Here is a 12,904-nt window from a genome sequence, read left to right as displayed (position 1 = left end):
TCAACCAATCTATAAATATATATGTATATGTAAGAAATTATTGATCAACTTCTAAGGCAGATATTTGTCTCACATTTTTCATTTTTATTGTGTCTAATGAAATGATTGTGTTTTTTCTTTGCCTAGGTAATGTGACTCCAAACTAAACTTCATTCAAACTAATTTTCATTTAAAAAGTGCATTTTTCACCTTTTAGATATTCTAATATTTGTGTAAAATATAATCTGAAATACACAATAAACATATATCTGAACATATGAATTCTTAAGCCATTTCTTAGCATACTGGTATTTTCAAGTTTAAAAGATAATATACTGAAATCAAAATTTAGTTTTCTTACCTTTCTGGATAGGTAAGTGATTGTACCATGACACGGTGGATGTTGTAATTATATTGGAAACATTGCCAATTTGAGCTCTGAAAATATCCCAAACCAATGCCTGAAATATTTACAACATCATTTGAAAACTGAGCAAGAATCTTGACTTCTTGAAGTTGATAAAATGATCTGTTCTTCCTAAACAGAAAATTTAATATGCTCACCATATTAGTAATTTAAAATTTAATTTAACTCTAAAGTCAATATAATCTTAATGTAGTATAGAAACAACAATCTTAAAGGAAAAAAAGCCAAAACATATTTGTGAAGTATTTATTAAAATAAATTGAAACAAAATAAAATAATAATATATGTATCCTCATACAAAATTATTTGGGGACACTTTTTGAGAAAAAAAGTGGGGCATCTTGTCTTTCTGACTTGGTGTCTAGATTGTACATTTGTCTAAGATTACAGGAGTCATTTTATGCTTCCTGTTTTAGACACCGTAACAACTATTACAGTTCCCTGAATGGACAGGATACTCAAATAATAATTCTTAATTGATCTGTGCCATTTTGTCAAATATTTGTGAATTATTACAAAAGATTCAGATTCAAAAGGAAAAAAATAAATGTAGAATTTAATAAGTACAATTTCCTGAGCATTTACAGTGTACCCAGAACTATAATGAAGCTTGACATGCTTGACCTTATCTAACTATCTTGACAACTCCCTTTACTAGGTACTATTAGTATTGCCGTTTACAGATGAGAAAACTGAATATCAGAGCATACAAATGACTTTCCAAAGCTAGTGAATGCAAAACAAACACAGCCATGTCAATGCTCTTCTTCATCACTCTACTCAAATTCCTCACCCCTATGTGCCAGAAACATAGGGGGGCCTGGAGTCAGATCAATATGGATCTGCTTGACTACAAAGGAAACTCCAAAGAAGGTGAAGAAGGGGGAGGAGGAGCAGGATAAGTAAGAGAAGGAGGAAAGAAAGGGAGGGAGAGTAGGAGGAAGGTGGGGGAGGGGGAAGAGGAAAGGAGGAAGGAAGGAAAGAGAAAAGAGGAGAGAGCAAAAAAAAATTTAAAAATCTGTCGTGTTAATTTCCTCCAAGGTGACAATGATTTGCTTGAGCAAAGGCAACAATCATACGTAAAACAGCTGAGGAGCAACCAGTGGTGTCTCCAGCTCTTGTGCCATCTTATATTTATCCCTGCTCTTTCCTGCTTTTGATTCTTCGAAACAGCTGGGCTCCAAAAAGGTTGTTATTACTCTCCTCAAAGCCCATATCTATTCCCCCCAGGAACTGATATTACCTCCTCTTTCATGGAATATAATGTCATTGTTCATATCTCTAAGACGTTATCTAGATTTCTCAGAGATGCTTCAGAGTCAGTATGTCCAGATGGGAACGTGCTATCTCTCCCCACAATTTCACATCCACTTCAATGATTTCAAATACCAACTATTTGCTCGTGACCACCAAACCTCTGCCTCTATCTGAGCTCTGTTTGCTGATATCTATGGCTTTTCACCATGTGTACCTGCATACCTTAAGGATGTCTAAAACTCAGTAGGGTTCAAATCTAAATGACATCTTTCCCAACACCCATCTCTCACACACACAAAAAAAAATAATAAATAATAAAAATAAATAAAAATAAAACCTACAACTAACAAATTTTCTTATTATTTTAAATGGCACCACTACCTATTACCCAAGCTAGACAACTAGGATTCGCCCTTGATATCACCCCCTCTTTCAATCCCTACATCCAATCTATCATAAATTCCTACTGATTATTCCTACTAAATATCCTGAATCTGCTTTGAATTCATACATTTCCACAGCAAGCACTCAGACACCACTGTTCCTTTCCTATATTCTTGCAACAGCATCCTGTCTTTTTCCTTGTCAACACATTGTGGTCAAATTGTTTTTCCAAAATGAAAATCCAACCCGGCTCCAACCAAACTGCCCCAACTAAAACCCTTTAGTGATTTTCATTTGCTCAGTGAGAAAAATATAAATCCCAAAATATGCCCTACAAGTTCTAGTTCTTACAAAATCCAGGGGCTCTCTACTTCTCTCATATCTCTCTTGCTGATCCTGCCTCCATTCTAAGACATTAGAAAATTCCTTCAGATCCTGAAATGGGCTATGTTCCCTCCTGCTTCAGGATCTGTGCATTTGTTGATACTTTGTCCTGTAATATAGCAAAGAAAATCAATCTTGTCCCTCATTTAGGTCTCAACAAATATAAAATGTTCTCAGAGAAACTTTTAGTGACCTCACTAATTCATGTCCCTTATTTCACGTTTCCATGCACACTATAATTTGCCTCGAGACATTTTTCAGATTTTATTTATGTAGTTTTATTTAATTTTTATAACTGTTATATATTTCATTAGGGCTTTAAGCTTAAAGAGGGTAGGACCATGTCTATCTTTCTCATCACAGTATCTTCAGCACTTAGCAAATTCCCTGCTCAATGTAGATTCCTCTGTTTGAATAGAGGAATGATGAACATCATCATTTTATTTGTATTATGTATGTGTAAAGTCTATCTGCTGCACTAGACAGAAGTTATGTAAAGACAGCAATCTAATTTGTCCAGAATGGTATCCCTAATTTCTAGTACAGTTATTGGCCTATAGAAGCTTTCAAGAAATTATATTGAATGATTAAACTGGCTCCTCTCCATGACTTCCTAGCTCAATAAATGGCATCATAATTTAACTAGTTATCTTAAAACTGGTTTCTTTACTTAACTTTCACATATTTAATTAATCATAAAAAATATCTATCCTAAATCCTAAAAAAAAAGGAAGAAACACCTCCACATATTGAGTCTAGACCTCCATCATGTCTCACATAAATTATTAAAACAGCCACCTCTTTGGACACATGCCACTCTAATCTCTCCATTACTCATCCTCTGGGGGAATCCTTCCAACCAGAACGTCCAAAATTGATACCTCTTGTTTAAAATCCTATATTTATATATTATTATATTTAGCATCATATTATAACGTGTGAGTAATATTTAGCGGCATCAAAAAATGATTGCACTGTAGCATTCAGTATAAAAATCAGGATACAGAACACATTTGTGGTAAGATCCTAATTTTGCTAAATGAAGAAAATAATGTGTGTGTGCACAAGGGTATATACCAGAATGAAGAGAGGAAAAAGAGGAGGTAAAGGAAGAGGAGACATAGTTGTAGACCACATAGTAAATGTGAACATCCCTGGATGATATAATTATATATGATTCTCATTTTCTACTGTATAATATGACACATTTTCTACAGTAAGCAAATCTTCCTATTTTAATTTTGAAGAGGGAAACAAAAGGTCATTTAAAAATCTCTGACTTCCCTGGTTTCTGAAACAGTTTAAATCTCAAAGCATGACTAAAGTTATTAGCAAAGAATTATTAATAGAAAAACAATAAAGCCCTTGTCCAGTCATAGATGGACAGATTTGTCATGAATATATCATCCTTCATGAAAAATGCACTAATTCAAGGACGTGAATAAAATATATCAATATTTCATGGTGTTCTGCATACACAATGACGTTTATAAAGGAAATGAAGAATCACAATTTGCCTTTTGAACAAGTTGGAAACAACTTCTCTAGGACTGTAGTCTGTGAGCTGTTACTGAACTCAGGTACTCTCCTATCTCCATGCCTTTGAAAACACTGTCTCCATTCCTTGATTGCAATATCTCTCCTTTAAATGTTTCCTTGCATCTTCTTCATACACCCACAGCACATAAGTATTCTGCTACTATAGAACTTATTACTCAAAGCTGTAATTACTCATCAGTCTCCTTCAGTGTTCTGTGACTTCCTTAAGAACTGTAACAGTGCTATTTTAGCTTGAGTATCCATTATTTAGCGAAATGCCTGAATAAGTTTCAGTGGTGCTGAATAACCCTGTTGAATAAGTGGATTCAAAAGCAAAGAAAGCATATGTTTTAGAAAAATAAATAAAGGATCATACGCATATGTGTGTGCACAGATAGGCACATACATACACTATTTTAAGCAACATAAAGCAATAAACTATTACAAAATAACTATTATAACCCAGTCAATCGTACTGAGAATTAGGTGGAAAGAATTTGAAGTTTCTCTTATTAAAATATGGGCCTTGATGTAAATGAAGAATTTAGATTGAAATCCTGGTTTGATTTACTTAATAGTCTTTGGGTGACTGAAAAGAAGTTGAGAAAAGGGAAAAACAAAAATAATTGATGCTCACTCAGGACAAGTTTCATCCAACTACTAAATTATCTGCAAAGCCTTTAAAAATTTTATGAAAACTAATTTGGTAAGGCTCTAATATTAAAAATACATTTATCTCACAGTTAAAAAAATTTTCTCTGACTTATGACTCAGAATGTTATTTCCAAGAGTGGCCTTAGTATCCCATGATACTATAAATAGTTTCTATGTTATGTCAGTACACAGGTTCTCATTATTTGATCATAATATACTTCTTTTACTATTATTTTCTTTGTGGATTTTAAGGTGTTAAAGATTTATCTACAAAACAAACTTGGTTTATTATGAGCTATGGCTACTTTGTATATTTTTGTTATTTTAGATTTTAAACAAAGGTTCATAATAATACTGTAAAATTACATACATCACTGCCATTATTTGTGACACTAATATGCAAATATATAAGCATGCAGAGACTTTTCCCTGGTTCACTTTAATGGTTGCATAAATTTGGATGTCATGATGTACTCAAGTCTGAATCCCATCACACACTAGATTTAGTCAATTCAGGTATTGTAACTTCCTAGACTGTGACAACAGTAAACATTGGATATACCAACTATGCTTCCTGAAATTCGAATGATGTCATCAGTAATCAGTCTAAACTTAAACCAAACTGTTGTAAGTCCAGGTGTAATAAAATAAAGTGTTTCTTTTATCGCATCACTAGATATGTTACCTGTGAGCCTTTCAAAAAGTTACATTATTTAATAGATTTCTAGAAGTCTAGCACAGCAGTTTGGAAACTACTATTTAAAAATGTTTTTAATGTTTATTTATTTTCAATAGAGAAAGATGGGGGCCCGGGGGCGGGGCAGAGAGAGAGGGAGACAGAATCTGAAGCAGGCTCCAGGCTCTGAACTGTCAGCACAGAGCCTGACGCAGAGCTCGAACTCAAAAACCGAGAGATCATGACCTGAATTGAAGTCGGACGCTTATCCAACTGAGCCACCCAGGCACCCTGAAGAAACCACAATTTTAATAGTAGCATGCATCTTCATACCATTCTTTTATTTACCAGAAAATGAATTTCCTTGTTTGAGAACTTATGAAATAGACAGGTATACCTTCAACAAATTCAAGCTGAGAACATTCTTTGAGATGATTAGATAACTTTTAAAATATGTATATGTAACATACATCTATACACAAAAAGCTAAATAGAAGATTAAGTAAAAAAAACCCTCTTCTATTTTGTAGGATTTGTAGCTGCAAGTGCTTCTCTGAAATACTGAAACTGGGTCGCTCTACTGACAGAAGTTACTTGACATTTGGTCATATCACTGTGAATACAATGTTGCCTGAAAACTAGAGAGAAATAGAAGGCAAGGTAGTTTGAGAAGAAGAACACAGGAATGACAATCAAAAGAGAAAAAAAAAGTTTTCCTAATGTTTGTAGTCCCTAGGTGTGTATGACATAAAGAAGTTAAGTAGTAGACTTCATATTCCACATCTTTCTGCAGACAATGAATGAATTAGAATATAACACCTGAGATATTTTAATATTTAATATTTTAAGACTCTCTGGAGGAAAAAATTTACACTATATGTATTATATTCCAAAGTGGATGCTCAAGAAAACAAACATTTAATTTATGAAAGAAAAAAATTACTAAATTATACTTACTCATAGACTCTTGGCTCTTCAACCATTCCAAGCTGGTTTAATAATTTAAATGTAATATAGCCATTTTTCATATTGTTATCCAGAACAGTTATACTGAGAACAAAATAATAGCCTACAAAAAATATAGAATGCAATTGACATTATTATTATTTTCTACTTATTTTTGGTACCTATACAGATATATATATGTGTTTGTAAATATGTGTGTATAATATATGTATTATATGTAATATACATGTAACACATGTAATTACATACATGTAATCTAGACACATATTATATATGCACATAATATCAAGAGGCACTTTGTACATGGGTAATATATTTTCATTTTGTCAATTTTTAACTAGACTTGAAAATGAGAAATGGAAAAACCTGCCAGAAAGTCATGGGTATGGTAAAGAGCTGGCCAAATAGAGAATACTAACTGGTGTGCAAACCAAAAAAAATCATAGTTTAGGTCAATGAAACAATTTTTATTTTTCAGTAGCACACCTAAAATAAATATGATAAGTTTCCATATTTATCTGAGGAATTGTCTTGGCTAAAATTGCTTGACAAATATAATTCCCAATTTCATTGTTTTTTAGGAATGACTGTAAAATTAAGTATTTTTATACATACCCAGCTCATAGTAGCTCTTATTCAAAATACCCAGTCAAAATATCTGTACACTGAAAACTGCATAACACTTATGGGAAAAAAACTGAAGAAGACACAAAGAAATGGAAAAACATTCCATGTTTTTGGTTTGGAAAAACAAATGTTGTTAAAATGTCAGTACTACCCAATGCAGTCTACATATTCACTGCAACCCCTTTTCAAAGGAACATGAGCATTCTTCACAGAGCTAGAACAAACAATTCTAAAATTTGTATGGAACCAGAAAATACTTCAAATAGCCAATGTAATGTTGAAAAAGAAAATCAAAGCTGAAGGCATCACAATTCCATACTTTAAGCTGTATTACAAAGTTGTAATCATCAAGACAATATGGTACTGACACAAAAATAGATATAGATCAATAGAACAGAATAATACAGAAATGGACCCAAAATTGTATGACCAACTAATCTTTGACAAAGCAGGAAAGAATATCCAATGGAAAAATGACAGTCTCTTAAGCAAATGGTGTTGGGAAAACTGGACAGCGACATGCAAAAGAATGAACCTGGACCACTTTATTACACTATACACGAAAATAAACTCAAAATGGAAGAAAGACCTAATTGTAAGACAGGAAACCATCAAAATCCTAGAGAAGAAAACAGTCAACAACCTCTTTGATGTTGGCCACAGTAACTTCTTACTAAACATATCCCTGGAGGTAAGGGACACAAAAGCAAAAATGAATTATTGGGACTACATTGAGATGAAAAGGTTCTGCATAGTGAAGGAAACAATAAGCAAAACTAAAAGGCAATCGATAGAATAAGATGAGATATTTGCAAATGATATATCGGATAAAATGTTAGTATCCAAAATCCATAAAGAACATGTCAAACTCAACACCCAAAAAACAAATAATCCTGTGAAGAAATGGGAAAAAGACATCAACAGACACTTTTCCAAAGAAGATATCCAGATGGCTAACAGAGACCTAAAAAGATGCCTAACATCACTCATCACCAGGGAACTACAAATCAAAACCACAATGAGATACCACCTCACACTTGTAAAAATGGCTAAAATGAATAACTCGGGAAACAACAGATGTTGGCAAGGATGCAGAGAAAGGAGAATCCTTTTGCACTGTTGGTGGGAATGCAAACTGGTGGAGCCACTCTGGAAAACAGTGTGGAGGTTCCTCCAAAATTTGAAAATAGAACTACCTTATGACCCAGCAATTGCAATATTAAGTATTTATCCAAAGGACACAAAATGCTGATTCGAAGAGGCACATGCACCCCAACGTTTAAAGCAGCACTATTGCCAATAGCCAAATTGTGAAAAGAGCCCAAATGTCCACTGACACACACACACACACACACACACACACACACACACACACACACACACGGGAATATTACTCGGTGATCAAAAAGAATAAAATCTTGCCATTTGCAACAATGTCAATGGAACTAGAGTGTATTATGTGTGCTTAAGTGAAATAAGTCAGAGAAAGATAAGTATCATATGATTTCACTCATGTGTGGAATTTATGAAACAAAACAGATGAACATAGGGAAAGGGAAGGAAAAATAAGATAAAAATAGAAAGGGGGTCAATCATAACAGACTCTAAAATACAGATAACTGAGGGTTGCTGAAGGGGTATGGGGTGAGAGGATGAGCTAAATGGGTGACAGGCATTAAGGAGGGCAGTTATCAGGATGAGCACTGAGGGTTAAATGTAAATGATGAATCACTAAATTCTACTTCTGAAACCATTACTACATAAAATGTTAAATAACTTGGATTTAAATTTAAAAAAATAAAAGAGGAAGAAAAAAATGCCCAGCTAAAAATTGATACATATTTCAGAGGCAAGGATACTGAACTCACCCCCATACTCAGTGTTGTCTGAACTATAGAGAAAGTTCTGACTCCCTGTGAGATTTTTTTTAGCACAGAAGAATTTATTAAGGAATATGTAGCTCAAACAATCATTCAGGGCCAGAGAACAAGGCTCAGCCAGAAACACTGCCCCAAAATCACAGGACAGACTGCTTCAAGATCCCATTGCTACCACTTCCAAACATGAGCTAGAAGATTAGCTAAGAAAGCAAGTTTAAGACACTTTCATTTCTATGATGAGAAAATAGTAACACATCTGGACAGAAAATACCCAGAGGGAAGATTTAAATTCACATCAAAGAAATATTTTTAAGTATGCACTACATCTACCCCTTTTACCAACTAACATCAATATCCACTCTTCCTCCTATATTTCAAGCACAATGCCATTATTGCTTAGATGCCCATTCCATAGTACCAATAACAGCCAAGTGGGCTACATTTGGCTGCAATCCAGGGTAAGGCAATACCCATTCTTTTAGTTCTATCCCAATCCTGTTGTGATATTGTAACTTATGGACTAGAATGTACAGTCCATCTCCATCATACTTTATATAAGGGAGGTAGACACTAGTCCCTGTACTGTGAACTATTTCTTAGAAGAAAACATATAAAAACAGAACATGGAATGTATGAAATTATCTTGTGAGAAATACATGTAGTAAAACCATGCAGGCTAGGTGTTAAATGTTGCTACTGAACAGACAAGAGTAACTTCTTGTTTTATGCCTGATGCTTACTTAGTACCACCTTAAATAAGATAATTTATTTACCACTGGACCTCAAGAAATTCTAACACAAGAGACTGAAGAACCACTTCTTACTCTGAAGTGACTCCCCAGCTTTAGACAAAAGACTTTGTTTCACCTCACCCAGAAAAGTAGGTGTTCAGACTCTCTCAGATGATTTCTGGTAGTGTGACATATTAAGATGTCACAGAAAAAGCCCATCTCATGTTACAAGTACATGGAAATGATGACTGTACAATCCATAAATTAAATACAAAACCAAGCTCAGATGAAGGCAGGGAAAATATCACAAGGCAGAAAGGAAGAGAAAATAAAGGCAAAACATAAGGAGGACTGAAGCCCTGGATCCCTACACGACCTGGGAACTAGATTTAGCATGGAGACAGAGGATGCATATCAGCTTCCATGCACAGGAGGCATGATGCTAAGTAAAGGAGCTCAGTAAGATAGAAGTTAAACCCAAAAGGAAGAAGTAGGGGAGGGAGAAGAAGGCCAGATAAAATGTAGAAAAACAACTGGCAAATAGAGTATTTGATGTAATAGCATCCATAATAAATACTAATTGTTAAACAACAAGTGAAATAAAATACTATAGAACATAATATTCAAGATGGAAAAGAAGACACAGATTTAAGGGGTCTATGAAACAAATTGTTGTGATAGAATCAGATAAAATCAGGAGGCAATTTTATGTACAAAGAAAAAAAGAAGGAAGTCACCAGGCAACTATAAAAATCCTGAACTTTTATACATCTAAGAAGCCATAGTCTCAGAATAAAGCTAAAATCTAAACAATAGCTGCCTGCTCAAAATAAAAGATTTAAATAGGACTCAAATTCCAACATAATAGACAAAATGCTCAAAACATTATTGAAAATTGCCCATTATACCAAGAACAAAGACAATCACAACTTTGGTGAGAAAGGAAATCAATTGATGCCAACACTGAGATGAATCAGATGCTAGGATTATCTGACAAGGATTTCAAAGAAGCCATTATAAAAATGCTTCAAAGTCAGTTTCTTGAAAAAAATGAATAGAAAAATCTGAGCAAAAAAATAGAAACTGGAAAAGAAAGTAGAAATTACATAAGTAAAAACTATAGTAATGTATATATAACTCATTGCATGTGCCTGACGGTAGAGTGGATGATAAAGGATAGAAATCAGTGAATCTGAAGACAGATCAATTTGGCACTCAATCTCAGCAATGTAGAGAAAAGAGATTTAGGGGGAAAAAATTAACAGGGCCTGAGACACTTGTGGGACTAAAACAAAAGATGTAATTTCTGTGTTATCATCATATCAAAAAGAGAGAAAGGAGAGTGAGGCTGAAAGAGTATTCAAAGAAATGATGGCTGATGGCTGAGGACTTTCTAAATTTGGTGAAGGAAACTAACATGAAGATTCAAGAAGCTGAGTGAACGTAAACAGGATACTAAACAAATCCTCACCATGTCATCTCATAACTAAACTTCAGAAAACTGGGAGGAGGAGCCAAGATGGTGAAACAGCATGGAAAGTTTTTGTGTGTCTCACATCCATGAAATACAGCCAGACCAACACTAAACCATCCTGCACACCTAGAAACCTAATCTGAGGATTAACACAACAATCTACACAACCTGAACCACAGAATTCAGCAGGTACGTGGCATGGAGAGGTGAACTTGGGGAGAGAGAAAACATGGAGGGCAGGGAACTGCTTTTGCATGCAGAGAGAGGACGGACATGGTGGGGGAGAATAAGGGGAAAGCACCCCTCCCTAAAAGCAGCTGGAGAGAAAGTGGAAAATTGGAAACAGCTGCAGGGACTGAACTAAAAAGGGAGAAAGGAGAAAGGAGAGGGTTTAAATTCCATTAAGACTGTAAACAAGGGGATCAGAGTCTGCAACTCTGCAGCTCAATACCTGGCAGTGGTCTGGTGGAAAGGGTGAATCCCCAGGAGCAGAGTGGGGTCTGACAGGTTCTCGGGCTACAAGGGGAGAAGCGGTTCCACTGCTGGAGAGAAGCGGTTCCACTGCTGGAAGGACGTTTGTTAGAGGCTGTGAGGCCACCTATGCCCAGCAGACCCCAGAGAAGGGCCACATTCACTGGTGCTGGAACAAAGTCATTAGGGGTGAAGCCTGGTGCCAGATGTGTGTTATTATTTTCCATACCCCTGAGGTGCTGCTGCTACACTGTCTCACGAACTTTTTCTGGGGCGGGCTAGCACCCAGCCGCAGTTAGTGGGCATCGGCAGCAGCATGATCCCGCAAGCATTCCTGGGTGTGGCCGGCACCCGACTATTGCTCTGTGAGACCCTCTGCAGAGGGGCGGAGCAGGTCAAAGCCACAGTACCTCAGAAGTGGGGGGATGGGGAAGGCAGTGGCATCTGAGACAAAACTCTGGAGGGAGGTGCTGCCTGGGGTCTGGTCACTGATGGTGTGGAAGTGGCGAGTGGACAGAAGCTGAAGATGAAGGACGGGTGCACGATTGCTGATTGGGGAGAAAAGAGTTCCAATACTAGAGACCGAGTAGCTGGGTGACACCATTTTCACTGCTCCCACACATGCGCATATGCACCTACAAGTGCCACAACAATCCACCCCAGTAGGCTAGCAGTGCCATCTAGTGGATAAGGGAGCCGTTACACTAAGCCCCGACCAACTGGGCTGACCAAGCTCTTCAAGAACACAAGTGTCACCGCTTGCTCAGTATATGTACTATAAAGTGCTTCATAGTCTGACTTCTAGGGGGAAATGAAGTAATTTAAGTACTATTTCAATCTGTTAGCAGGTCCATCTATTCAATTTTCTTTCTTTTTTCTTTTTTTCACCTCTTTTTCTTGAATACAGAAAGAGAAAAAAGTTTATTTTTAATTTCTATTAAAAAATATATTTCTTTAATTTTTTCTACTATATTCTTTACTTTTGTGTAATTTTTTTCAAATTCTATTTTACTTCCATCATTTCATTTTAGTCTATTTCAGTATTTTCATTTTTTTCAAATTCTCAAACACTTTCAACACCGAAACCAAAACACAGCCAGGATCTAGCATCATTTATTCGATTTTTGTATGAGTGTGTTTTTAATTTTTTAATTTTAATATTTTTTAATTTTAATTTTTCTACCTCATTAATTCATTTTCTCCCTTCAAAATGACAAAACGAAGGAATTCACCCCAAAAGAAAAGAGGACGAAGAAACGACAGCAAGGGATTTAACCAACACAGATACAAGCAAGATATCTGAACAAGAATTCAGAATCATGGTAATAAGAATACTAGCTGGAGTTCAAAATAGATTAGAATCCCTTTCTGCAGAGATAAAAGAAGTAAAAACTAGTCAGGATGAAATAAAAAATGCTACACCTGAGCCGCAATCATGGGTGGATGCCTCAGGGG

General features: G+C 35.5%; 1 protein-coding gene across 9 annotated transcripts in view; it reads right to left on the bottom strand.

The window, feature by feature from the left end:
* LIPI (lipase I) overlaps nt 1-12,904 on the bottom strand; it is a 70,346-nt gene that overhangs the window by 13,983 nt on the left and 43,459 nt on the right. For 6 of the 9 annotated variants that reach the window (XR_006207682.1, XR_006207683.1, XM_042956791.1 and 3 more), the window contains exons 9-10: nt 6,258-6,369; nt 341-517 (exon numbers count right to left, since the gene is read on the bottom strand). Coding sequence is in view for 5 of the 9 variants with exons in the window: in XM_042956791.1 (XP_042812725.1) it covers nt 341-517; nt 6,258-6,369 (289 nt within the window). In the remaining 4 variants the exon portion in view is untranslated. Of the gene's footprint in view, nt 1-340; nt 518-3,953; nt 4,280-6,257; nt 6,370-12,904 lie in introns of those variants that run through there. The other 3 variants (XR_006207685.1, XR_006207684.1, XM_042956794.1) reach the window with 3 other exon arrangements.

This window comes from Panthera tigris, chromosome C2, assembly GCF_018350195.1.
Source record: "Panthera tigris isolate Pti1 chromosome C2, P.tigris_Pti1_mat1.1, whole genome shotgun sequence".
NCBI lineage: Eukaryota > Metazoa > Chordata > Mammalia > Carnivora > Felidae > Panthera > Panthera tigris.
The sequence above is the reverse complement of the archived record's forward strand: the minus strand, read 5'-3'. Positions and strand labels throughout refer to the sequence as shown.